Source organism: Theropithecus gelada, chromosome 17, assembly GCF_003255815.1.
Source record: "Theropithecus gelada isolate Dixy chromosome 17, Tgel_1.0, whole genome shotgun sequence".
Taxonomy (NCBI): Eukaryota; Metazoa; Chordata; class Mammalia; order Primates; family Cercopithecidae; genus Theropithecus; species Theropithecus gelada.
The window spans coordinates 35,140,029-35,167,522 of record NC_037685.1 but is presented as its reverse complement, the minus strand read 5'-3'; the positions used below and the strand labels follow the sequence as shown (position 1 = coordinate 35,167,522).

General features: G+C 35.9%; 1 protein-coding gene across 1 annotated transcript in view; it reads left to right on the top strand.

The window, feature by feature from the left end:
- UGGT2 (UDP-glucose glycoprotein glucosyltransferase 2) overlaps positions 1-27,494 on the top strand; it is a 262,317-nt gene that overhangs the window by 104,792 nt on the left and 130,031 nt on the right. The window contains exons 13-20 of the mRNA XM_025364677.1: positions 3,815-3,934; positions 5,499-5,584; positions 6,392-6,527; positions 13,507-13,641; positions 17,330-17,494; positions 23,718-23,841; positions 23,928-24,026; positions 25,256-25,350. Of these exons, the coding sequence (XP_025220462.1) occupies positions 3,815-3,934; positions 5,499-5,584; positions 6,392-6,527; positions 13,507-13,641; positions 17,330-17,494; positions 23,718-23,841; positions 23,928-24,026; positions 25,256-25,350 (960 nt within the window). The remainder of the gene's footprint in view (positions 1-3,814; positions 3,935-5,498; positions 5,585-6,391; positions 6,528-13,506; positions 13,642-17,329; positions 17,495-23,717; positions 23,842-23,927; positions 24,027-25,255; positions 25,351-27,494) is intronic.

Here is a 27,494-nt window from a genome sequence, read left to right as displayed (position 1 = left end):
TTTTGTATAGTTGTCTTACATGTAGATACCCTGCCCTACATATTTACTACTAAGTTGTAGACATTCTTGATCAATCTCCAGAGGTTTTCTTTTCCACATGAGCATGTTTAGCTGCAAACAGTAGACTTGGTGACAATAATACAATTTTAGGGTGAATTAAAACATGTCAGTCTCCTAATCTCATAAGCTATGATTTTCATATTATCTTTATAGAAGGGAAAAACCCCACAAACTCACCTTTTCCTTGTGACTTGGTAAATAGGTGTCAGTAAGATCATAGATGTAAAATATAGTTTACCTTCCATATCCAAGGGTTCCACATTCCTGGATTCAACTAACCATGGAATGAAAATATTCAAAAAAAGAAAAACAATAAAAAATACAAATTTTAAAACAATGTAAAAACTATTTGTTTTGTTTTGTTTTTTTGAGACGGAGTCTCGCTCTGTCGCCCAGGCTGGAGTGCAGTGGCCAGATCTCAGCTCACTGCAAGCTCCGCCTCCCGGATTCACGCCATTCTCCTGCCTCAGCCTCCCGAGTAGCTGGGACTACAGGCGCCCGCCACCTCGCCAGGCTAGTTTTTTTGTATATTTTCGTAGAGACGGGGTTTCACTGGGTTAGCCAGGATGGTCTCGATCTCCTGACCTCGTGATCCGCCCGTCTCGGCCTCCCAAAGTGCTGGGATTACAGGCTTGAGCCACCGCGCACGGCGTAAAAACTATTTAAATAGCATTTACAAAAAAAAAATAAATAAATAAATAGCATTTACATTGTATTAGGCATTATATGTAATCTAGAGATGATTTAAGGTATATGGGAGGATGTGAGTAGGTTTTATGCAAATACTATGCCATTTTATATTAGAGACTTGAATATTCTTAGATTTTGGTATCCTCGGGGAGTCCTGGAACCTATCCCCCACAGATACTAGGGGATGGGTATATCTTTTGCCAAAATCTTATCAGGATGACCACGGATAATGCTTTCATCTTGGACCCCAGCAAAGCCTGGGGCCATTATATCTTTGTGGTTTTTTAAAAATAAATTTCTTTTTTTCTTGTTTTTTTTCCTGTGGTTTTTCAGAGATAGCCCTCACCAAGTGCTAGAGCATTATTTCTCAAACTATCCATAGTAAGAGAATAACATTTTTCCCCTAACCTGTCACCAATGAATATGTTGTCCTACTCCTATGACTAATTTTTTTTTTTTTTTTTTTTGAGACAAAGTCTCGCTCTATTGCCTAGGCTGGAGTACAATGGTGCAATCTCGGCTCACCACAACCTCCACCTCCCGGGTTCAAGCAATTCTCCCACCTCAGCTTCCTGAGTAGTTGGCACTATAGGCATGTGCTACCATGCCTGGCTAATTTTTGTATTTTTGGTAGAGACGGGGTTTCACTATGTTGGCCAGGCTGGTCTCAAACTCCTGACTTCATGATCCACCCACCTCAGCCTCCCAAAGTGCTGTAATATGTATCTTGTACTACATGTGGCACACCACAGGAGATTGGTGAACCCCAAGGTGGCCTATACCATGTTCAGTGAAATGAGACAGATACATGCTCAGATGTCGTGGCTATGTCAAATTACTGCAAGGTTTTGAATACTTAATCTCAGTTTCTGTACTTACAGGTTATTAACAGTCTTCAGACCATGAGTTTAGTTGCACTGTAGTTGAGAGTCTCATTTTGTCTATCTAGGCACACTTGCTTTTAGTCAGGAAAAGTGGCACTGCTTGAAGGCTCTGTATGATTCTGAGCTCCATTGGGAATGGGAGTTCTGATTGCCCTTTTCAAAGAGCTGCCAGATTCTCACCCTCAGCCTTCTTTGGGTCAAGATAAGGCCTGTTTCCCTGTGGGATTAGACTCCTCTGCACCTATAGCTTCCTTTCTCTTTTCTTCCTCAGACTGAGTAAGCTCATTTACTTACCTTCAAATTCATTAATTCTGTCTTCTATCTGTTCAGATATGCTGTTGAGCTCCTCTCATTAATTTATTTCAATTATACTTTTGAATTCCAGAATTTTTATTTGGTTCTTTTTATAATTTTTATCTATTGATTTGTCTTTATGCCTTCTTTTATTTAGACATTGTTTCTTTTAGATACTGGAACATATACCCTAAATTCCTCTGTTTTATTCATCCATCTGTGTGTGTCTCTTAATTCTGTCACCTTTTCTCTAAAGCCACTGTCTCTGACTTAGTTCAGTCCACAAGAAACTCATACCTGGATTATCTGGATTACTGTAGAAACCTCCTGATTTCTTTAAGTATTATTTGCTCCAGTCTTTCTCTCCTTTTCTCTTGGATTTTTAGTTACCTATATGCTAGATCTTTTTCATATATTCCTAATCTCTCTCACACTTTGTTTGGTTTGTTTGTTCTTTTCTTTGTACTTTAGTTACTATAACAGTTGATCTGTTATCCACTTTACTAATCCCTGTCTCTTCTGTGTACAGTCTGCAATTAAACCCACCCAATAAGTTCTTAGAGTTCTTAATTACAAATATTATATTTTAAAATTCTTAAATATCTCCTTGATTCTTTTTTAATAGATTTTGGTTCTGTCAAAATTTTTCTTTTTATGAATTTTTGTGCTTTTTAAAAAATATATTGATGATAGTTATTTTAAAGTCCTTGTCTAAGTAATCTTTGGGGTTTTTTATTGTCTTTTTTTTCCCGTGTTGGGTTTCAGTATTTGGTCCTTTTCTCTTTGCTTTACTTTTTTTTTTTTTTTTAAATGAGAGCCAGAAGTTGATGAAAAGCTGTAGAAGCAAAGAGCTAAGGTTTGTTCTGGTAGCCTGAGTGCCAGGTGCTCACTTGCTTCTGTTGAGGCTTTTTTTTAGGCTTTGTGAATGCTCTTTTATTTTTGTCTTTCTTATAGGATCTGGCCTTACTGGGTCTCAAATGAAAGTCCACAGTGTATAGTATGAACTTTGGTCTCTTTCTTCTCAATACTGTTTTATAGCTGTGGTTTCAACCTCTCCGTTTTTCTTTCCTTCTGGCTTTTGTAGAGGTGTTATCATATATATATATATGTGCAGGTTAAGGGTCAGCAAATGAGAGGAATTTGTATGGATAATTTTCTGGTTTCCTACAGTTTCCTTCTCTCCTTCTCTCCTACCCTCTCACCCTGCATCCTGCCCTCAAATCTCAGCACTTTGGTGGCCCGTGCTTTGACTTCTGCTTTCCAACTCAGTATTCCTCCAGGATGCAATCTGGGGACCCAGGGGTGAAGTTTAGGTGAATGTGGCGCTTGCTGCTTATGCTTCCTGCTTTCGAGGACCATAACGCCTCACTTCTTGATTGGTGGTTCCTTCCCCCACCACATGCCTCTAAACAGCAGTTTGTATGTTTTCTCCAGCTTGTATAGCTGATTAGAACTTGATTTCTAAGATGTTGATTTTATAATTTAATTTTTATAAGCCGTTTTATTTTCCTTATATCCAAGCCTTTAAATTGAGAGGGGAGGTGGAGAGGGCCTCATTTACTGCTGATAATTAAGATACATATTCATCTGTCTTAAGTGGTTTATGGAGAATAATTTTAATACAATTTTATGTTGGGATATGAAAAACAAACACAAGTGGAAGGAATTGTTTTTGAGAGAAGGCTTAATGTGAAAGTCTAAACAAGTATAAAATTGTTGCACATAATGTATTCCATAATTTAGAGAATATTAAACTAGCTTCTGTATTTAATCAGAAATACAGAAAATTCTATGTATATTTTTGTCACTTGATATATTAAAAATCTGGCTTTGAAAATGATTTCAGTGTTAATACAGCTTTCACAAATGTCTGGATTCTTTTCTAGTGGATTAATGACTTGGAAAATGATGATTTATATATTACATGGCCTACCAGTTGCCAGAAACTTCTGAAGCCAGTATTTCCTGGAAGTATTCCTTCCATAAGACGCAATTTTCATAATTTGGTGAGTTTTATATTTTGATTATACATATATATCTTATAAAGATATCAGCATTCTTTTTGGATTATCCTTCTGTCAATGAATAGGCATCTGAATTGTAAGGAAATAAGTATTTGCCTAATGCAGCTGGCTTAGGTGGCTTGGCTGACTGGATATCAACAACTAGCAGTGTCACTGTATTAGTCAGTTCTCATGCTGCTAATAAAGACATACCCGAAACTGGGTAATTTATAAAGGAAAGAGGTTTAATTGTCTCCCCAGCATGGCTGAGGAGGCCTCAGGAAACTTACAGTCATGGCAGAAGGGGAAGCAAACGTGCTTCTTCACGTGGTGGCAGGAAGGAGAAGTATGAGTAAAAGGGGAAAGCCCCTGATAAACCATCAGATCTCATGAGACCTCACTATCACAAGAACAGCATAGAGGCAACTGCCTCCGTGATTTAATTACCTCTCACTGGGTCCCTCCCATGGCACATGGGGATTATGAGAACTACAATTCAATATGAGATTTGAGTGGGCACACAGCCAAACCATGTTAGTCACATGTTCTGCCTGTTACTCTTTAGCCCTTATGTCATTTTATAGTAACAATATTAATTTTACTTTTACATTTTTTCAAAAGAATTTATGACAGAACTTTATTAAAAAGAATTAATGATTAAAGTGTAGTAATTTCAGGGAAACATACGTAAATACCACTTTATCATCTATGCATATAATTTTTTATCCCAATAATAGCTAAACATTAATATTGGAACTTTGAAAGGTGGAGAAAATACCTAGGGCTGTTTTTTCACATAGGAAATAAATAAGATAATTTTTGCAGCAGTCTTGATAAAGCAGTTATGTTAATGCTATTTTTTTTCGGTCAAAATTCAACCTCTTTCTTTTTGAAAAAATTTATCATAGAAAATCTAATGAACATTTAGAATAAGGTATTTCAGTTCAGGTAAAAGAAAATATACTGGGCGTCCAAAGAGAAGATGAGTAGCCTGATGTTAAATTCTATGTATAATTATATTTGGATGTACAGCTTTTAGAAATCCTTCATAAATTGTGAAATCCTTTGTGTGTGTGTGTGTGTGTGTGTGTGTGTGTGTGTGTGTGTGTGTGTGTGTGTATTCCTTAGAATTGCTAGAATGTCTTTAAAAATTATACATTGAGGCCAGGCACGGTGGCTCAAGCCTGTAATCCCAGCACTTTGGGAGGCCGAGACGAGTGGATCATGAGGTCAGGAGATCGAGACTATCCTGGCCAACACGGTGAAACCCCGTCTCTACTAAAAAAATACAAAAAACTAGCCGGGCGAGGTGGTGGGCGCCTGTAGTCCCAGCTACTCAGGAGGCTGAGGCAGGAGAATGGCGTAAACCCGGGGGCGGAGCTTGCAGTGAGCCAAGATCCAGTCACTGCACTCCAGCCTGGGCGACAGAGCGAGACTCTGTCTCAAAAAAAAAAAAAAAAATTATACATTGAATTTCGTACTTTCAGTCACAAAAATTTGTCTAAACTTGAATTTCATGAAGATTCTAAGGTGTTGAAATAGTGATTATATACTATCTTTCTTTTAGGTTCTGTTTATTGATCCGGCCCAAGAATATACCTTGGATTTTATAAAACTTGCTGATCTTTTCTATTCTCACAAAGTTCCTCTTAGGTAATTGTCATTTTATAGCATTAAACTGTCAACTAAAAGAAATTCAATGCTGTTCATATTGTGTTACACAGAGTGTTAATAGGGCATTCAAAGCGATGGTTAGCTCTAGTGCCTGACGTAACATAGCTGTGCGTTGTAAAGTATTATATAGACTCAGCTTATCAAATCTGTCTGGTAATGTTTACTTTATTACCTTCCTGAGAGAATAATCTGATCACTCTGGAAATTACAGAATGGTCCAACTTCGTATGCTTGTAATCCCAGCACTTTGGGAGGCCAAATCAGGCAGATCATGAGGTCAGGGGTTCAAGACCAGCCTGGCCAATGTGATGAAACCCTGTCTCTACTAAAAATACAAAACTTAGCCGGGCATGGTGGTGCATGCCTGTAGTCCCAGCTACCTGGGAGGCTGAGGCAGGAGAATCACTTGACCTGGGAGGCAGAGGTTGCAGTGAGCCAAGATTGTGCCACTGCACTCCAGCCTGGGCGACAGAGCGACACTCTGTCTCAAAAAAAAAAAAAAAAAAAAAAGAGTATATTTACCCTTTTTGTACAAAAGAACATGACCATTTGATAATGTTAGCACCAGAGGGAGAGAGTTTGATATTTTGCAGGAATCCAGTAGCTATGTGGATTTTGGTGAATAGACATTACATTCAGACTTTTGAATTGATAAAATTCTCCTTTTCTCTGTCTATTAATACATTCTCTCCATCTAGATATTATAGTCTAATAATGTTTCTAAATAATGGTTTATTGTGATTCAAGAGGTAATTGTAACAGTCCTTATTCATCTTCTTTTTCCAGAATTGGTTTTGTGTTTGTTCTTAATACAGATGATGAAGTTGATGGAGCAAATGATGCTGGAGTTGCTCTTTGGCGAGCTTTCAACTATATTGCAGAAGAATTTGATATATCAGAAGCATTTATTTCTCTAGTACATGTGAGTTTATGCACTAAATATGATTTCTTTAGAATGTAAAATTTTTGCCTTACTATATTATGATTTCTTTAGAATATATAATTTTTGCATTTTATTTATTGTAACATTTCAAAGTTTATAAACTATCATGGAGATTAATACATATGATGAATTTGTTTTCTGTAACTCCCTGCTGAGGTACATAATATTATCCTCATATTATAAATTAGGTAACTGAGGTTCTACCAAAATATTTGAATTTACTCAGGTTTGCTTAGCCAATAAAGGAATTTAAATTGTATATGTAAGTTTAGAGGAAAACATATTAATAGAAAATGATTATTTAAGGAAAAATTCTTGAACTAGGCTTTGAATAAAGGGATCATTGCAGGCTGCGCACAGTGGCTCATGCCTATAATCCCAGCATTTCAGGAGGCCAAGGCAAGAGGATCACTTGAGACCAGGAGTTCGAGACCAGCCTAGGCAACACAGTGAGACCCTGTCTCTACCAAAAAAAAAAAAGCCAGATGTGGTGACTCATGCCTGTAGTCATAGTTACTCAGGAGCTGACGTGGAAGGATCATTTGGGCCCAGAAGGTTGAGGCTGCAATGAGCCAAGGTCGAACTATTGCACTCCAGCCCAGGTAATGGAGTGAGAGCCTGTCTCATGGAAAAACAAAAAATCATTGCAGAGTTAAATATTCTGAATGACATAGCATATAGACACTTCCTAGAGAGTTTCGAAGAAGGGGGAAGTCACTTATTGACAGCAAACTGTGTGAAAGAGGTAAGATACAGAGTCTGACAGAGATTGTATAACAGATGTTAGAAATTGGTAAGAACCTGATTAAGGAAGAACAAGAGATAGTAAGATTATTTCATAATTGAGGTTTTGAAATTCTGTTACGGATCATTGTGGAAATATATATGTATTAAAGAGCTATATTGTTATTACGAAAAGTCAAGTCATAGCTTATAAAATAACTTTTATCATTTTTGTATTCATTGGGCTTTAGCTTGTCAATAAATATTATATCAAGGAATGACTCTTCTGAGAAAGGAATTTCCAAAGTAGTGCAAATTTCCCACCCTACTTGTGTAACCCCCAGGAAAATCATTAAATGCCTTATTAATTCACTGAACCAGAGTATAGAAACTACACTTCAGTGATTTGGGGAGTACAGTTTGCTCTGTAAAATAGTGTCATGGAATATATGTCAATATTATGTCTCAGCTTACTGGTTTTGTTAACTTACTGGTGTAAGAGTTTATAAGGGACATAGTCAATTTGAGTTACATCTTTTGTTAAGACTCAACCATTTTATTTTAAAAGATCATTATGATATTCAAAACTTAGAAACCTGAAGATATTCAGAAATTATCTTTACCTAAGTTATCTTAATTATCAATATTGAATCTCTGTTAAGTGTTTTGTATCAGACATTAATTTACATGTGATGGCATTAATCTACAATGTTCAGCACAATACTATTAATATATAATCTCTTGGAAAAACAAATTATACTTGAAACCACAGGGTTTAATACAAAGCAGCATAAAAGTGAGTATTAAATTTGTGGCACAGCCTGTAAATTGTGCTAAACAATTAGAAGGAGAGGGAGAAGGGGAAATAATGTGAATAAGGTGTGGTTTTTAGGAAAATACGTGAATTATAAAATCTTTTAAAAGTGTTTCCCTGTTTTCAGTGAGCTAATTACCTTATCTCAAGTAATTTGAAGCTATGTAGCACTATAAAGAGAGAAGAGGAATATAAGACCAAAATAATAATAAAATATATGAAAGTTATTGAAATGTGATGATAAATAGCAAATAGTAAAAGTTAATCCAACCATATCTGTGACCATATTAAGTGTGAGTAAATTAACATACTAGAAGAAAAGATACAAAAAGATAGAAAATTATACACAAAGTGACTATTTCACAAATGAAATCTAAGGTAGCCATAAAATATTAGGGGAAATAAACTTTAAGAAAAAGTACTAAAGTTGTATGTAGCTTCAAAATATACAATACAAAATTTGATAGCAAGGGAGATAAATGGACAGTTTCACTATAATAGTAGTAGATTATTTTAACATGTCTCTATTAATAGGTGAGGCAGATTAAAAATCAGTAAAAACATACAAGATTTTAATAATACACTTAAGATTAATTTTTAAAGCAAATATAAAATCCAACAATCAAAGAATGAGATAATTTTGCATTCAAAACAGAAGAGGAAAATATGTCTTTTAGTTAGAAAAGAAGGGATTAAAAGTACTGGTTAACCACTCAGAAATGAGTAATTGATTTTTAAGAAGTAGATGGAAAGTAATAAGAATACACATGAATGAACTAGGAAATAATACAATTATGGGATCAAGAATATAAAAGTTGATATTCTGAAAAAACAAATAAAATTGACAAACTATCATAGAGGTTAGGCTCCAGATGAGCACACCAGGTAGAAACTTCCAGCCTCTTAAGGCCTGGGCTCAGAGATGGGTACATCATTATTTTCAGTTTATTCCATTGTACTCTGTTTATCAAAGAGTCACAGATTCAGATTCATATACACACCTCTCAATGGAATGAGTGTTGAAGAATTTGGAGACCATGTTTTAAAACTAGTACAGCAAATTCTACCAAATATTCAAATGTTTGAAGAAATAATAATTTCAATCTTTAACATCTCTTTTAGAGAATAGAAAAAGAGGAAATATTCCCTAAATTGGTCTGTGAATCTAGTATAATCTGATGTCAAAGCCTGACAAAAAGAGAAAAGGAAAAATTATAGGCTGTTCTTTGTTGAGAATATGTATGCCAAAGTCCTAAATAAAATGTTAACAAAAGAAATCCAGCAGGTATATAAAAAGTAAGCTATCATGACAAGGTGAGATTATCTAATGAGTAAAAGGAAGTATTTGCAGATTCGAAGAATCTCTAAGTATCATTCACCATGTTAATATATTATTCAAGAAGATGCATAAGAAACATTTGAAAAAATTCAAAGCTTTTTTATTATTAAAAAACTCATAAAGAAACAAAATGTTGAGCAAAGTATTATATAAGGGAATTTTGTTAATTGATGACAGTACATCTTAGCAGTAAAATGATAGAAGGCATTGTTTTTAAAATTGGCAAAACATAAGGTACCAACCGTCAACACTTCAAGTATAATCCTCAAGTTCTGGTCAGTGCAATAAAATAAGTAAAGGAAATACTCATTTAAAATACTTAAAAGAAACATTATTATTTAAAATTCTAGAGTTGCCTACAGAGGAGACTCGAAAGAATCCATTGATTGTGAGATTTGATACAGGAGGTTAGTAAAGTAACTGGATATGAGATCAGTATACTAATACCAGTTGTTTTTTTCTCTTCTAACAACAAATATTTATTACTTTTTTCATCAGTTTTATTAAGTGCGTAGTACCTACCACACTCTGTTTTAGGTGCTTGGATAAATTAATGACATATATAGTCAACAATCCTTATCCTTATGAGACTCCCACATGTAAATGACTCCCACATTTACAATGACAAGAGCAAATAAAAGATACTTAGGAAACCTGGGGGCTGGGGGGAAAGGTCAGTTTTGTGGAGAAAATGTGGGATTATAGCCATTAAAGTTTACCTACATGAATGAAAAGTTCTACCATGCTTACCAATAGAAATATTTCACTTCATAATTATATTGTTTTCTGCAAGTGATTTATAATTCAATGCAGTTCTGACCAAAGTCAAATTTTGGGGATTTTTGTGAAATTTGACGTTTATTTTAAAATTTATATGGAAGAATGAAGACTCAAAATGGGTGAAACTTTGAAGAATAAAGTGATGGGGCTTGTCATACCAGGTAATAAGGTGCATAAAGTTTGTGCTATTGGTTCAAGGGAAAGACATATCTGTCAGAAGAACATGGGGGTCCCAAAACTTGAGAATACAGAAGTGGCATTACAGTAAATGAGAGTGGACTTACAACAACTGTGGCTCGACAGTGGTTATACCAATGCAAATAAATAAGACCTCACACCTTGTGTAAAAATCATTTCAGTTAGCTTAAAAATGTAAGTGTAGAAAACAAAACTTTAAAACATTTAGAAGTTAGGACCCCAAGGTAAGGGTTTCCTAGATAAAACTTAAAAAACTCTTAAGTCTGAAGGAAAATACTCATAATTTCAGCTAAATTACAAATGAAAACCAGTGCTCATTAAAATATGTCATTAAAAAGTAGGGAAAATGTTATAAGCAGAAGTATTTACAATACATATGGCCAATAAAATATTTATATTCCATGAGATGTAAAGATTCAAAAAGAGAAATACCAATGACCCAAAAGGAGAAATGCATAAAATAACTTTTAAAGTAGAGGTTGCATTAATGGTAAATAAAAATTTACTGAAACTGTTGGTGGTAAATATTTATTACCATAACTAAACTAGATAATTATATTACAAATTTGAAAAATACAAATAAAGACTACTACCATGAGATTATTTGATACCCTGTAATTTGGCAGGAATTAAGAAAGCTGAAGGTATCATGTGTTAATGAGAAGGTAGAGCAATGGAATGCCTTTACATTGCTACCCTGCCTGTAGGAATCTAAATTGGCAGAGCCACACTGAAAAAACAATCTGATAATAATTCATATTTTCAAGTTAAATTTCCATATTTCCTACACACAACACACACACACACACACACACACCCTCACCCTAAGAGAAGCTCTTGTACCTGCACCTTAGGAGGCTATTGTTAGAATCATTCAGAATAGCAACAAACTGCAATAAAAATGACCCAAATATATATATCAGTAGCAAAATAGGTAAGTAGAATTTGGCATATTCATAGAATGAAATATCATATGCAAGAGCATGGATGTATTAGAAACATAATGAAGTCATAGAAGACTAACACCATACCATATACTTTTTAAAGCTCAGAAGCAAACAAAACTAAGTATGGGAATACTTATTCACGTAAAACTCCAGAATTCAAAAAGGAAAGGGAATGATAAATGCAAATTCAAAACAGTCCTTGCATCTCTTGGGGCACAAGGAAATGGGATTGGGAGAGAAGTTGTACTTCATGGTATTGGTGATGTTCCATTTCTTACGTTACATGGTTTATTCATAGGAATCGTTTATTTTGTTATTTATGCCTCATAACGTATATGTTCTATGTATTCCTTTTTGCTTACCAAGTTACAAAATAATTTTTAAAATTTAAAAATGTCTAAGAGGATTGAGTTGATATGTCTGAGTAACTTACGTGAGGCATTCTGACTACCTTATTTTATAGGAGTATCTAATATTTTCAAGTGACTAGTTAGTAAAATGACTAATCTGAATGACTTTTTATATACCTTTTGCTTTATTCAAAATCTCATTTTTGCGATCTCCATTTATGTTTTACAGAAGATTGAACTTTTCACCTTTTTTGAGTTATGATCACATTGTATTCTACTTTGATAGGAGAAAACTTGCCCCTAAATTGAAAGACTCATAAAATGAAACTCTTCAGTCTAATTATATACCTGTGCTGCTTCTTAAAGGAATAGGGTACAAAGTTTACCTCCATTTATGTTTTACAGAAGATTGAACTTTTCACTTTTTTTGAGTTATGATCACATTGTGTTCTACTTTGATAGGAGGAGAAAACTTGCCCCTAAATTGAAAAACTCATAAAGTGAAACTCTTCAGTCTAATTACATACCTGTGCTGCTTCTTAAAGGAATAGGGTACAAAGTTTACAGTGATACAGGGAGAGCAAAGAATACTAATTTCTAACTGTGAGGAATAACGTGGGAATCATTTTAGCCACAATATGAAGATTATATTTGGCAATAATGATTTAAGTAAATTGGGACCAAAAACAGTATTCTTAAATGACATATTAAATGCTGCTTAATAGTGTTTGTACTTACTACTTGTTCCTTCTGCTTGTAAGTTTCTTTCCCCAGAATGTCTTAATGCTAGCTCAGTGTTCATATTTATATCTCAGCTTAGTCGTCTACTCAGAGATGCCATCTCTCGGTGCAAAACCTAAAACAGCACCTGGGTCATAGAGGATCTCTAAGTACTTATTAAAGAAAGTAATAAGAAAACATAAAAAGAATAACAGCTTACATTCTACAAGTGTGTTTAGAACATTTGAGACTGGGGAAGAGTAGAGGTGCAGAGAGAGTTTAGTCAAAATACTCACTAGTAAGGCCTGGCATGGTGGCTCATGCCTGTAGTCTCAACCCTTTGGGAGGCCGAGGCAGGTGGATTGCTTGAGCCCAGGAGTTTGAGACCAGCCTGAGCAACATGGCAAGATGTCTTTACAAAAAATACAAAAAAATTTAGCCAGGTGTGGTGGCAAGTTCCTGTAAGCCCAGCCCTTTGGGATGCCAAAGCAGTTGGATCGCTTGAGCTCAGGAATTCAAGACCAGCCTGAGCAACATTGCCAGACCCTGTCTTTACAAAAAATACAAAAAAAAAAAAAAAAAAAGCTAGCCAGATGTGTTGGCAAGTTCCTGTAGTCCCAGCTACCCAGGGAGCTAGGTGGGAGGATTGCTTGAACTGGGAGGTTGAAGCTGCAGTGAGCCATGATGACACTACTGCACTCCAGCCTGGTCGACGGTGAGACCCTGTCTCAAAAAAAATTACAGAAGAGCAATAAAAAATGAAAGCATTTCTGAAATGTCATATTAGAATATATTACACATACCTTAAAAAAGGTAACCATTATTTTATTAAGAATAATGAGGTCTGGTTTCATCAAAATAGAATAAAACAAATTTGTTACGATATTTTTGAAAACTATAGAATATTTTAAAACCATCTTTATTAGAAGATGATATATGGTTAAAATTATTTATTTGTATGTGGTATGTGTGTATATGTAGTTAGTATGTTTCGGACTTACAAAATAATCTATCTGCATGCTAAGGAAAAGAAAGAAAACTAATTGCTATAAGAAGAAAAGTAATTATAATATCTAAATTTTCACAGATGTACCAAAAAGTGAAGAAGGATCAAAATATACTCACTGTGGACAATGTGAAGAGTGTTCTCCAAAATACATTTCCTCATGCTAATATTTGGGATATTTTGGGAATTAATTCTAAATATGATGAAGAAAGAAAGGTAAGTTGGGACATTATGTTAAGTGAAGTAGGCCAGGCACAGAAAGACAAACACCACATGATCTCTACTCATGTAGAATCTTAAAAAAATGTCAGACTCACAGAAACAGAGCAAAATGGTGGTTACCAGAGCCTGGGGATGGCAGAATTGGGGAGATATTCGTCAAAGGATACAAAATTTCAGTTAGACTAGAGAAGTTCAAGAGATCTATCATACATGGTGGTGACTATAGTTAATGACAACATATTGTATACTTGAAAATTACTAAGAAAGTACATTTTAAGGATTCTCACCACAAAATATGAGAAGTATATAAGGTAATGCATATGATAATTAGCTTCATTAGCTATTCCACAATGTATATGCATATCAAAATATGTTATATATCATAAACATATATAATTTTTACTTGTCATTTTTTTAAAAGGTAAACAGAGGCTCAACCCAGAAGATTCAGAAAGAGCCAGAAAGAAAGGCAACAACTCAAAGAAATTTTCAGAGAAAGAAATAGTACAAAGAAATTCCAAAAATTAACGTATATGAGCCTTCATTAGAAGGGACTCACCAAATACGCAACACATTGAATGAAAGAGGAATGCTCTGGGGCATGGGAATAAGGAATACTTTTCTGAAGAAGTGGTATTTAAGCTGAGTTCTGAAACAGGAGGAAAAGTTAGACAAAAGAAAACAAGGTGGTTGTAAGAGATTAACATTCCAGTCAGAGAAAAATGCTGAGGTCTGAGATGTAAAGGAATTGAGAGAAGCCGATGTTGCTACTGCGTAGACTGAAAGCATACGTTGTGCCTGTGTTAATGGGGTACAGTTGAGGAGATAAGGCTGGAGAGGCAAGCAAGGGGTCTGAATACACAGGGTCTTGTGAACAATATTTAATGCACTCATATCAGTAGAAGCTCTTGGCAACAGTGAAAAACCTGAAAGGCATTAAGTAATGAAGTGACAGTGACATGCATTTTTTTAAAAGAGCATTCTCCTTTGTTGAGAATGGATTGTTGGTGAGAAGGAGTAGGTGTGGTGATATGTATTAGGAAATATAAGGTGAGAGATGTGAGATGGACTAGTAGGCTTTTGGAAGAAGTGGAGGCAGAGAAAATGGACATACTTGAATTATTTAGGAAGTGCCATCCAGGTGATGCTGGATTGGATAGGGTAGAGGGGAGATGAGAAATTGTAAAGGGTAACTCCCAGGGTTCAACTGAACAACTAACTGGTAGCATTGATGCCATTGCTAAGAAGGAAAGGAGTGGAGGAAAAAAGGATTGGGAAATAAAATGAGAAGTGCAGTTTTTTTACATAGAGGATTTGAGGTGCCTGTGAGACTTCCAAGGGAGATGTGAAATCAGCAATTGGATATATGATCTATAGCTCAGAAGATGTGTAAGCTAAAAATATATAATGCAGTGTCATTGACTTATTTGTGGTAATTAGCTTTTGGAGTAGAAACATTGCCTAATTGGAAGTCATAGAGTAAGAGCAGAAGAGTGCCTGTATTTCTAGGAGGGACATCTTTCTTGAGTTCCAAACCCATGTATTCAACTGCTTAGTGGATTTCCCGTAAGCATCTTATATCAAAAGAATCTAAAATCATGCCCATGATCTTCCTTGTTGCCCCAAACCTTTTTTTCTTCTTTATCTCCTATTCTAGAGAGTAGGTAGCAACCACTCACCCAGACCACCCATGCTGAAAGCCTAATAGTCATCCTTAACTAATTGTTTTCCTCACACCCTTCCAAAAAATAGATCATCAGGTTCTATCAGTTTTGCCTGTTAAATATTTTGGAATCTGTTAAATATTTCAGAAACAGCCTCATTCTCATCTTGCCTATTACCACTGACTTTTGTTTTTGCTCTTGCTTTGTCTTTCCCATACAACTGTAGTAGCCCCTGAAGCAGTGTCCTAGAATATGCTCCTTCTTTAACATTGTTGCCATTGTATCCTTTTAAAAATAAGCAAATCAGATATTATTTGCCATGAACTCTCTTCCTAGATAGAGGATATTATTTACCATGACCTCTCTGGTACCCCCAAAATACTGTATCAGGCTTACTTTTAATGTATCCATCTCTCCCTATCCTTATTAAACTGTAAGTTTCTTTAGGAGAGAGTTTGCGTATCATTTACGTGAATTCATAAACCTAATACATAGTAGGTGTCCACTAAATGCACAGATAGTATAGTACAGTGGTTAAGAGTTCAGACTCTTGGTCAGACAGATCTGGGTGCAAATTCCACTTCCAAAACACTGTAGCTGTGTAATATAAGAAGTTATTTAATCTCTCTATATTTGTTTTATCATCTATAAAATTGATGTAATAGTAGTACTTGGCTTCCTAGAGTATTTATGAGAATGTTGGCTATAATAATGATAATACTTAGTATTGGATAGCAAATGAGTTATTCAGTCACTTTTTAACTCATAAGCTAAAATTCAAATGTTGAGGACCTTCATGATCGGGCCTTCGCCTACACCCCTCTCTAACTCCATATCTGACAGCTGTCCCCCATATTTCACACCCTGTAAACACTGCTGTGTTAGTCCATTTTCACGCTGCTGATAAAACATACCTGAGACTAGCAATTTACAAAAGAGAGCGGTTTAATGGACTCACAGTTCCTTGTGGCTGGGGAAACCTCACAATCATGGCAGAAGGTGAATGGCATGTCACACATGATGGCAGACAAGAGAACTTGTGCAGGGAAATTCTCCCTCATAAAACCAGCAGATCTCATGAGACATATTCACTGTCACTAGAATAGAGTGGGAAAGACCTGCCTTCATGATCTCATTACCTCCTACTGGGTCCCCCCACAACATGTGGGAATTGTAGGAGCTACAATTTAAGATGAGAATTGGGTGGGGGCACAGCCAAACCATATCAACTGTGAATTTAACATGCGTAAGTATACCACACTCTCACTTCCCTTTCAGTCCTTGCTATACTCTCTTCACTTGCAATGTCTTTCTCTACTTTATCTCCCTGGCAAATTTTTATTAAGCCTTTGAGACTTTTAGTATCACTCCCTAAAAGAAGCCCTGTATAATCCCTTCCTCTCCATATACTCCAACTTGATTAGGTGCTTCTCCTGGGCCCCACAGAATATTCTACATGCCTGTGTTTTCTCTGTATGTATGTGAACCCCTTGAGAAAAGACTTTCAGCTCTATAATCACAGTATCTAGCCTAATGCAGGTGGCAGGATTGAATCAGTGTTTATTGAACATATAAATACAGGGATAAATAAGTCTCTGATGCGGATAAATGTTTCGATTTTTATTGTTAAGTAAATGTCATACTCTATACCAAGAATCAGCAAGTTCACCCACTGCTTGTTTTTGTGAATAAAGGATTTTGGGGACACAGCATACTTGTTTATTCATATGTCGTCTGACTGCTTTTGTGCTGTAACATGAGAGTGGAGTCATTGTGTCAGAAACTGGGTGGCTCACAAAGCCTAAAATATTTACTCTCTGGCCCTTTACAGAAAAAGTTTTTTGACTCCTTGTAGGTAAATTACTTTCCTTTAAGCAGTGTTTGGAAAGGACAGATAAAGTTAGCAAAATGGATGTTTTTTCCTATGGCGTATAAAAATGTGGCAGTGTTCCATTTTCTTATGTTTATTTTTCAAACAATCATATTTTGTTTAACACTGATATTTTTTAACTGAATAGACTGGAGCAAGCTTTTATAAGATGACTGGCCTGGGACCTTTGCCTCAAGCTCTTTATAATGGTGAACCCTTTAAACATGAAGAGATGAATATTAAAGAACTAGAAATGGCTGTTCTTCAAAGAATGATGGATACATCTGTATATTTACAAAGAGAAGTTTTTTTGGTAGGTAAGCATTTATAAGAAAATACACGATGAATAATATTTATAAATGATATTATTAAAATTTTATTTTTATGACAAGTTAATTTGGTAAAAAATTTTTCATTCTGATCATTTAATAGTGATTTTTTAAATGATTCTTTTAGCAGCTCAAGCCACGCCACCCTCCCTGTGCAGAGACTGTGGTGCAGTGTGGCCCTTTACACTCCATGCCAAGGCAGATCTTCAGGAATCTGGAACACCCACTGTCCTCGATTAGGAGTTTAGGCTACCCTGCTCCCTGTGCGGAGAACTTGGAGCCAAGGAGGTTTCCCAGCTCCACGCCTAGGCACACCTCTGGACACCTGGTGGTTGCCCACTGTATTCTCCCTCAGTATTGGTGCTTGTGCCTGCCATTAGGGTACCTGTAGGCAGGCCTGCTCAGTCTGGCCCTGTCCATCTTGCCCACCATGTCTGAGCAGGGAACCCAGACCACTGTGCACACCACAGATCAGCCCATTGCCTGAGACAACAGAGAGATTATCCCAGTAACAAGGATCAAGTATATACCCTGCCATGTTGGCCTCAGCTGGCTTTTACTCATAAGGGCTATCTACTGGCTTGTAGGTCAAACCACATAGCCCAAAGTAAAATCAGCTGATAGAAAAGCATAGGGCCATAGAAGCATCACTTAAGGAATTTCAAAATACAATTGAAAGCTTTATCAATAGACTGGACCAAGCAGGAGAAAGAATTTCACAGCTTGAAAACCAGTCTTTTGAACTAACCCAGTCAGATAAAAATAACAAAAATGAATTTAGGCCAGGCATGATAGTTTATACCTGTAATCCCACCACTTTGGGAGGTTAATTAAAGAGGATTGCTTGAGCTGAGGAGTTTGAGACCAGCTTGGGCAACATAGTGAGACCTCTCTACAAAAAAACTTAAAATTTAACCAGGTGTGGTGATGTATGCCTGTAGTCCCAGCTGCTCAAAAGGCTGAGGCAGGAGGATCACTTGAGCCTAGGAGATGGAGGCTGCAGTGAGTCATGATCATGCCACTGCACTCTAGCCTGGATGACAGAGTGAGACCCTGTCTGAAAAGAAAAAAAAAAAAAAAGAATTTTAAAAAATGAACAGTGTTCAAGAAATACGGGATTATGTTAAAGGAACCAAACCTACAAATTATTGGCATTCCTGCTAGAGAAGGAGAAAAACAACCAGGAAAACATATTTGAGGGAATAATTCAAGAAAATTTCCCTGATCTTGCTAGTAAAGTAGACATTCAGTTACAAGAAATTCAGAGAACACTGTGAGATACTATACAAAGTTAGCATCACCAAGGCTTAGGGTCACCAAACAGTCCAAGGTCAGTGCTGAAGTAAAAATCTTAAAGGCAACTAGAGGAAAAAAGGCAGATCACATACAAAGGGAACCCCATCAGACTAACAACAGACTTCTCAGTGGCCTATTTTCAGCATTCTTAAAGAAAAGAAATTCCAACCAAGAATTGTGTATCCTGTCAAACTAAGCTTCATAAGTGAAGGAGAAATAAAATATTTTCCAGACAAGCAAACACTAAAGGAATTCATTAGCACTAAACCGGCCTTACAAGAGCTCTTTAAGGGAATGGAAGAATGGTACAAAAACACACTAAAGTACATAGCCCATAGAACCTATAAAGTATCCACGTGATAGAAACTGAAAAGCAGCCGCTAAGAACTTCACATAGGATCAAAACCTCATGTACCAATATTAACCTTGAATATAAGTGGCCTAAGTGCCTCACTTAAAAGGCACAGAGTGGCAGTTGGATAAAAAACAAGACCCATCTCTCTGCTGTCTTCAGGAGACCCATCCCATGCATGATGACACCTATGGGCTCAAAGTAAAGGGTTGGAGAAAGATTTATCATGCAAACAAAACAAAACAAAAGCAGAAGTTGCTATTCTTAGATAAAACAAACTTGAAACCAACAATAGATAATTATAAAGTGTTCAACAAGAAGACTTAACTGTCCCAAATATATGTGCACCAACGCTAGAGCACCCAGATTCATAAAACAAATACTTCCACAGCTATGAAAAATCTTAAGACAGCTACACAATAATAGTGGGAGACTTCAACTCCCCCACTATTATTGAGCTAACCCAGTCAGACAAAAATAAACAACAAAGAATTTAGGCCAGGCATGGTGGTTCATGTCTATAATCCCACCACTTTGGAAGGTCAATCCAAGAGGATTGCTTGAGCTGAGGAGTTTGAGACCAGCCTGGGCAACATAATGAAACCTCTCTACAAAAATCTTAAAACTTAGCCAGGCGTTGTGGTGTGTGCCTGTAGTCCCAGCTACTCAAAAGGCTGAGGAAGGAGGAAGACAGCAGACAGCCAAGTCTTGTTTTTTATCCAGCTTGCCATCGTGTGCTTTTTAAATGAAGCCTGTGGGCCATTTATATTTAGGGTTAATATTGGTACATAAGGTTTTGAGCCTGTCATGAAGTTCTTAGCTGGCTCCTTGCCGTTTCTGTCATATGTTAGACACAGTGTTAGATTATCAAGGCAGAAAACTAACAAATTCTGGACTTAAATGGACACTGACCAGTTGGACCTAATAGACATCTACAGAACATTCCACCCATCAGCCACAGAATATTTATTCTTTTCAGCTGCATACAGAGCATACTCCAAGATCAAGCACATGCTTGCCCATAAAGCAAATCTCAATAAATTTTTTAAAATCAAAATCATACCAGTCATACTCATGGGCCACAGTAGAATAAAAATAGAAATCAGAACTCGGGACATCTCTCAAAACTACATAATTATATAGAAATTAAACAACTTGCTTTTGACATCACTTTTAGGTAAACAGTGAAAAATTAAGGCAGCAATAATAAAAATTCAAATAAATGAAAATGAACAACATACCAAGATATCTGGCATGCAGCAAAAGCAGTGTTAAGAGGAAAGTTTGTAGTGCTAACCACCTATCTCAAAAATTTAGAACTATCTCAAAATAATGACTTAACATCACACTGAGAGGAATTAGGAAAAACAAGAATGAACTAACCTCAAAGCTAGCAGAAGAAAAGAAATAACTAAAATCAGAGCAGAACTGTACAAAATTGAGACCAAAAAATTTGTACAATGAATCAGTGAAACCAAGCATTGGCTCTTGGAAAGGAAAAACAAGATCGATAGACCACTAGCTAGATGAACAGAAAAAGGAGAAAAGATCTAAATAAGCACAAGTAGAAGCAACAAAGGTGACATTACAATTGATCTTGTAGAAATACAAAAGATCCTCAGAAGACCTCTATGCACACAAACTGGAAAATCTAGAGGAAATGGATAAATTCCTGGTCTCCCAAGATTGAATCGGGAAGAAATTGACACCCTGAACGGACTGATATGTTCCGTAATTGAACAGTAATAAAAAACCTACCAACCAGTAAAAGCCCTGGACCAGATGGATTTATAGCTGAATTCTGCCAGATGTACAAAGAAGAACTGTTACCAATCCTACTGGAACTATTCCAAAAAACCAAGAAGGAGTGAACAATGCCTCCCTTACTCATTCTGCAAAACCCGTGTTATCCTGATACCAAAACCTGGAAAACATGCAACGAAAAAACTACAGGCTATTATTACTGACAAACATAGATGGAAAAATCCTCAACAAAATACTTGCAAACTGAATCCAGCAGCATACCAAAAAATTAATTCACCATAATCAAATAGGCTTCACTCCTGGGAAAGGTTGGTTCAACATTAACAAATCAGTAAATGTCATTCACCACATAAACAGAATTTAAAACAAAAAAGGTGATCATTTTGATAGATGCTGAAAAAGTATTCAGTAAAATCGAACATCCCTTCATGATAAAAAAAGAAAAAAAAAAAACAACCCTCAATAAACTGCATTGAAGGAACATACCTCAAAAGAGTAAGAGCCATCTATGACAAACCCACAGCCAGTGTCATACCAAACAGGCAAAAGCTGGAAACATTCCCCTTGAGAACTGGAACAGGAGAAGGATGCCCAGTCTCACTATTCCTATTCATCATAGTACTGGAAGTCTTAGCCAGAGCAATCAGGCAAGAGCAATATATAAAAGGCATCCAAATAGTAAAAGAAGTTCAGTATCTCTCTTTACTGATGATATGATTCTACACCTAGAAAACTCTAAGGACTCCACCAGACAACTCCTGGAACTGATAAATTACTTCAGTAAAGTTTCAGTATTCAAAATTAATGCACAAAAATCAGTAGCATTTCTATAGACCAATAACATTCAAGCTGAGAGCCAAATCAAGAACGCAGTCCAATTTACAATAGACACACACACACAAAATAACTAGGAATACAGCTAACTAAGGAGGTGATAGATCTCTACAAGGAGAATTACTAAACGCTGCTAAAAGTAATCATATATCATACAAACAAATGGGTAAACATTCCATGCTCACGGATTGGAAGACTAAATATTGTTAACATGGCCATACTGCCCAACACAATCTATAGATTTAATGCTATTCCTATCAAACTGCCAATGTCATTATTCACAGAATTGGAAAAAACTATTCTAAAATTCATATGGAACCAGAAAAGAGCCCAAATAGCCAAGGCAATTCCAAGAAAAAGAACAAATCTGAAGGCATCATATTACCCAACTTTACACTATACTACAAGGCTACAGTAACCAGAGTTGCATGGAACTGATACAAAATAGACACATAGATTAATGGAACAGAATAGAGAACCCAGAAATAAAGCCACACACCTACAACCGTTTTAGCTTTGACAAAGTTGACAAAAATTAGTGGGGAAAGGATCCTCGATTCAATAAATGGTCCTGGGATAGCTGGCTAGCCATATGCAAACAAATGAAACTGGACCCCTACTTTTCACCATATTCAAAACTTAACACAAGATGGATTAAACAGTTAAGTATAAGACTTAAAACTATAAGAATTCTAGAAGAAAATCTAGGAAACACCATTCTGGACATCAGTCTTGGGAAATAATTTATGGCTAAGACCTCAAAAGCAATTGCATCAAAAACAAAAATTGACAAGTGGGACCTAATTAATTAAACTAAAGAGCACAGCAAAAGAAACTCGCAACAGGGTAAACACACAGCCTACAGAATATACAGAAAATATTCACAAGCTATACATCCGACAAAGTTCTAGTATCCATAAGTAGCAAACCAAGTAAAGAATAAATAACCCCATTAAAAAGTAGGCAAACGACATTAACAGGTACTTCTCAAAAGAAGACACACAGGCAGCCACCAAGCATATAAAGAAATGTTCAACATTACTAATCCTTAGATAAGTGCAAATCAAAACCACAAGGAGACACCATCTCGTACCAATTAGAACGGCTATTATTAAAAAGTCAAAAAACAGCAGATGCTGGCGAGGCTGAGGAGAAAAGGAAATGCGTATACACTGTTAGTGGGGATGTAAAGTAGTTCAGCCCCTTTGGAAAGCAGTTTGTAGATGTTTCAAAGAACTTAGAACTGCCATTCAACCCAGCAATCCCATTACTGGGTACCTGTCCAAAGGAAAATAAATCGTTCTACCAAAAAGACACATGTATGTTCATTGCGGCACTATTCATAATAGCAAAGATGTAGAATTAGCCTAGGTGTCCATCAGTGGTGGATTGGTTAAAGAAAATGTGGTACCTATATAAACCATGGAATACTATGCAGCGATTAAAAATGAAATCAGGCCCTTTGCAGCAAGATGGACTCAGCTGGAGGCCAAGCAAACTAACACAGAAGCAGGAAACGAAACACTGCATGTTCTCACTTGTAAGTGGGAGCTAAACATTGGGTACTAATAGACATAAAGATGGCAGCAAGAGACGCTGGGGACTTCTAGAGGGGAGAGGGAAGGGTTGAAAAACTATCTGGTACTATACTCACTACCTGGGTAATGGGATCAGTCATACCCCCAACTTCAGCATTACTTGATACACCAGTGTTGTAACCAATCTGCATGTGTACCCTTGAATCTAAAATAAAAGCTAAAATTCTTTAAAAAAATATTCAATTAAATTTATCTTAGGCATATTTGCATCTAAAAATTGCTTAATTGGAAAAAGTTGTAATTGTTACAAGAAAATATTGTAATAATTCTAAATTGCTTATTTTTGATCTTTATATCTGCATAGTTTTTGAAACGTGGATATCAATTGCCTATATTATCTAAATAACATTTTTGTTATTTTAGGGCACGTTAAATGATCGCACGAATGCAATTGATTTTCTAATGGATAGGAATAATGTTGTACCCCGTATAAATTCTTTGATTTTGCATGCTAACCAGCAGTACCTCAATTTAATATCTACATCAGGTAAAATAATCCTATACTGTTCTACAAATGCTTATTGAGTTGTGAATGCTTTATTTATATTTAACATTTAATTTGAAATTTTTCAGTAACTGCTGATGTTGAAGATTACTCTACTTTCTTTTTCTTGGATTCACAAGATAAGAGTGCTGTAATTGCGAAGAACATGTATTATTTAACCCAAGACGGTAATAAGCATATTTTATTTACCTGAATTCTTAAAGTGATAGAAACTTGTAATTTTCATAAGGCAGTTGTATAATAAATTTTAATATGTTTTTATTTTTGAGTAGAGGCCTAGATTTCAATTTTAGAGTTCGTGAATTTTTTAGTATTTAATGTGTGCTGAGAAAACAATGCCATCTATTCTAGCTTTATCTTATTTTTGCCTTTTTTAAAGTAAACAATTTTCACCTTTTTAAGAAAAGAATAAAATCTTTTCAGTACTATGTAAACTATCTTATAATGTATAAAGTACAATTACCACATCATAGAAGATAATAATTCTTCTGCATTCTGATTAAATAACATGCAATGTTTTGCTTAAGGTAGGGGTTACAACCAGAAGAGAGGAGACCAAGACAGTAACACACTTGGGAAAAAGATTTAGCCAAAACCGAGAAGTCTGCTGTGGCACTATAGATTTGTTAGGGTACAATTAACTATTCAGATAGATGAATATAATTCAAATTTGGTTGGTTTTTGTTTTGCTTTGTTTTGTTTGGCCTGCTTTGCTCTAGAAATAAAAACGAGCCAATGAGTAAAAGATTAAAGAAGGCTGATTTTGGTCTCAGTAGAGAAGTGGTAATTTTCTAACAGAGTGCATTAAACAGATGGAATGAACTGTGTTGTAAGGGGCAAACTTTTATATAGGAGAGAGATTTAAAGCAAAGGCCACACAACCAGTTCTTGTAAATGCTGTAGATTAAATCAGAGTTTCTACCAGATGGCTCCTGGATTACTGTCTAACAGATTCCATGATTTTATGTTCATAAAGGAGTCTGGCTACATATTGCTGTTTTCTGTATCTACTGGTGAGCTTGATTGTTATGGTTTTACATATACGTGGGATATAAATGTTTTTTTTTTTAACAAATGTAGCTAGAAGGCAGATTTGCTTACCAACACTGGGAGTTTTACGTAAGCTTATATAATGAGTTACTCTTCTAGCTGGAAGCTTTATATACGCTTATATAATGAATTACCCTTGTAGCGTTTTTATATGTAATTTTATATGTATTTATTTTGTATGTATATATATGTACATGCATATATACATTCACACATAAAATTTTAACAATCTTTGCTAATTTTCAGAAATATTATTTTAATATATTTGTTTTTTTTTAATGTGTTCCCCTGCTTTTGTTTTATTTTAAAAAAGAGTTAATTTGAGTAAACTGTTTGAAACTTTCAGATGACAGTAAAATTTCTGCAGTCACTCTCTGGATTATTGCAGATTTTGATAAGCCTTCTGGGAGAAAACTTCTTTTTAATGCATTAAAGCACATGGTGAGTACCTAGATATTCTTACCAACAGTTTTAATTTATTTCAATTTAAGGAAAGCAATATGAAGAACATGCTTTAAATATTTTCCCCTCCATGTTGATGTTTTAATTAAGTAGACTAAGGAAGGAATTCAGATTTAGTCTTCATGTAAAATAGGTAACTTTGCTCAGAAAAAGAAAAACCTACCTGTTTTCTATGACTTGTGACATATATTCTCTGGTAGCCCTTGTGATCAGACATACAAATACCTCATATTGATTACAGATAGGGTATTAAACAAAGTAAATAACTCTAGACCCTACCACCACTTCAGTGACCCGAAATCCACTATTTACCAACAATAGCTAGTAATAGCAATTTTTGGTCACATAATTAAGCAGCACTTTCTTTCCCTGGTTCTTTAAGAAAAACTAAGTAAATTTATTTCAATGAAGACTATTTTAAGCCTTAAGTCAACATTAAATGTCTTGTTATTAATTATAAACCAGTATACTTCAAGAGTATACATTATATAAAAGTAGTGTTTCATAACTGTCTGTATTTCTAAGTTAACATATGTTTATATAGATAAAATACTTAAGAAGCATAAACCAAAATATTTTATGAAATTATTTTTATATTAGCTAAGTATAAATTTATTGCTGTATAAATTTGTTTACCACTTGGTAGTAAACAATGAACATTTATCTTAACAGTTTCTGAGGTTCCAGAATTTAGGAGCAACTTACCTGAGTGGTTCTACCTTAGATTCTTTTATAAGGCTATAGTTAAGATTTTGGTTATAGTTGCAGTGATCCGAAGGCTTCACTGGAGCAGGAGGACAAGCTTCTAAAATGACTCACTCACATGCCACTGCAGGAGTCCTCAGTGTTTCATTGGCTTTTAGCAGAGTGCTTCATTCCATTGCCACATAGACTTCTTTTTGGTGTTACTTAAGTGCCCTCACTTAATATGATGGGAAGATTGCATGAGGCCAGGAGTTCAAGCCCAGTCTGGGCAACGGAACAAGACTCTGTCTCTAAAAAAAAAAATTTTGTTTAAACAATTAGCCAGATGTGGTGATGCACACCTGTAGTCCCAGTTATTTGAGAGACTGAGGTGGGAGGATCACTTGAGCCCAGGAGTTTGAGACTGCAGTGAGCTGTGATCACACCATTGTACTCTAGCCTGGGTAATAGAGTGAGACCCCAATAATTAGTCAGTGGAGAAAAGAACGTACTGAACATAAGAGTTGTTAACATTTGTAGACTCCTGATAATTTTTAAGAAATGACTTTCCAAATGGCTGTTAATTTTCATAGTTTTTGAGGGGATCTGTCACATCACAGTATTGAAAGCCTTGATTTTTGTTATACCTAATTCTTTCTGCCAATTTAAAAAACAAAGATAGTTTCTTTTTTTAAATTATTATTTGTTTTTCTTTTGAGACAGGGTCTCGCTCTGTCATCGAGGCTGGAGTGCAATGGTGTGATCTCGGCTCACCACAGCACCCAACTCTTGGGCTCAAGCAGTCCTCCCACCTCAGCCTCCCGGGCAGGTTGGGATTGCAGGTGCATGCCATCACACCCAGCTAATTTTTGTATTTTTTGTAGAGATGGGAGTTTTGCCATGTCATCCAGGCTGGTGTCAAACTCGCGAGCTCTAGTGATCAGCTCGCCTCAGCTTCCCAAAGTGCTGAGATTACAGGCATGAGCCACTGTGCCTGGCCAAAGATGGCTTCTTATTTGTATTTATTTGATAAGTAGTTACAGGGAAATTTTTTCTTTCAATATGACTTCATTTATTTTTAGCTTAGATTCAGGGGGTGCATGTGGAGATTTGTTACATGGGCATACTGTGTGATGCTGAGGTCGGAGCTTCTAATGATTCTGTTGTCCAAGTAGCAAACATAGTACCTGATAGGTAGTTTTTCAACTCTCGTGGCCCCCCTTTCTCCCTCTCCATCCCCTTTTGGAGTCCCCAGTGTCTACTCACATATTTGTGTCCCTGTTTAGCTCCCACATAAGTGAGAACATGCAGCATTTAATTTTCTGGTTTTGTTAGTTCACTTAGAATAATGGCTTCCAGCGAAGCCCATGTTGCTGCAAAGGACACAATCTCATTCTATCAATCAATGTGTAGATTGATTTCGATCTGTACATATTGTG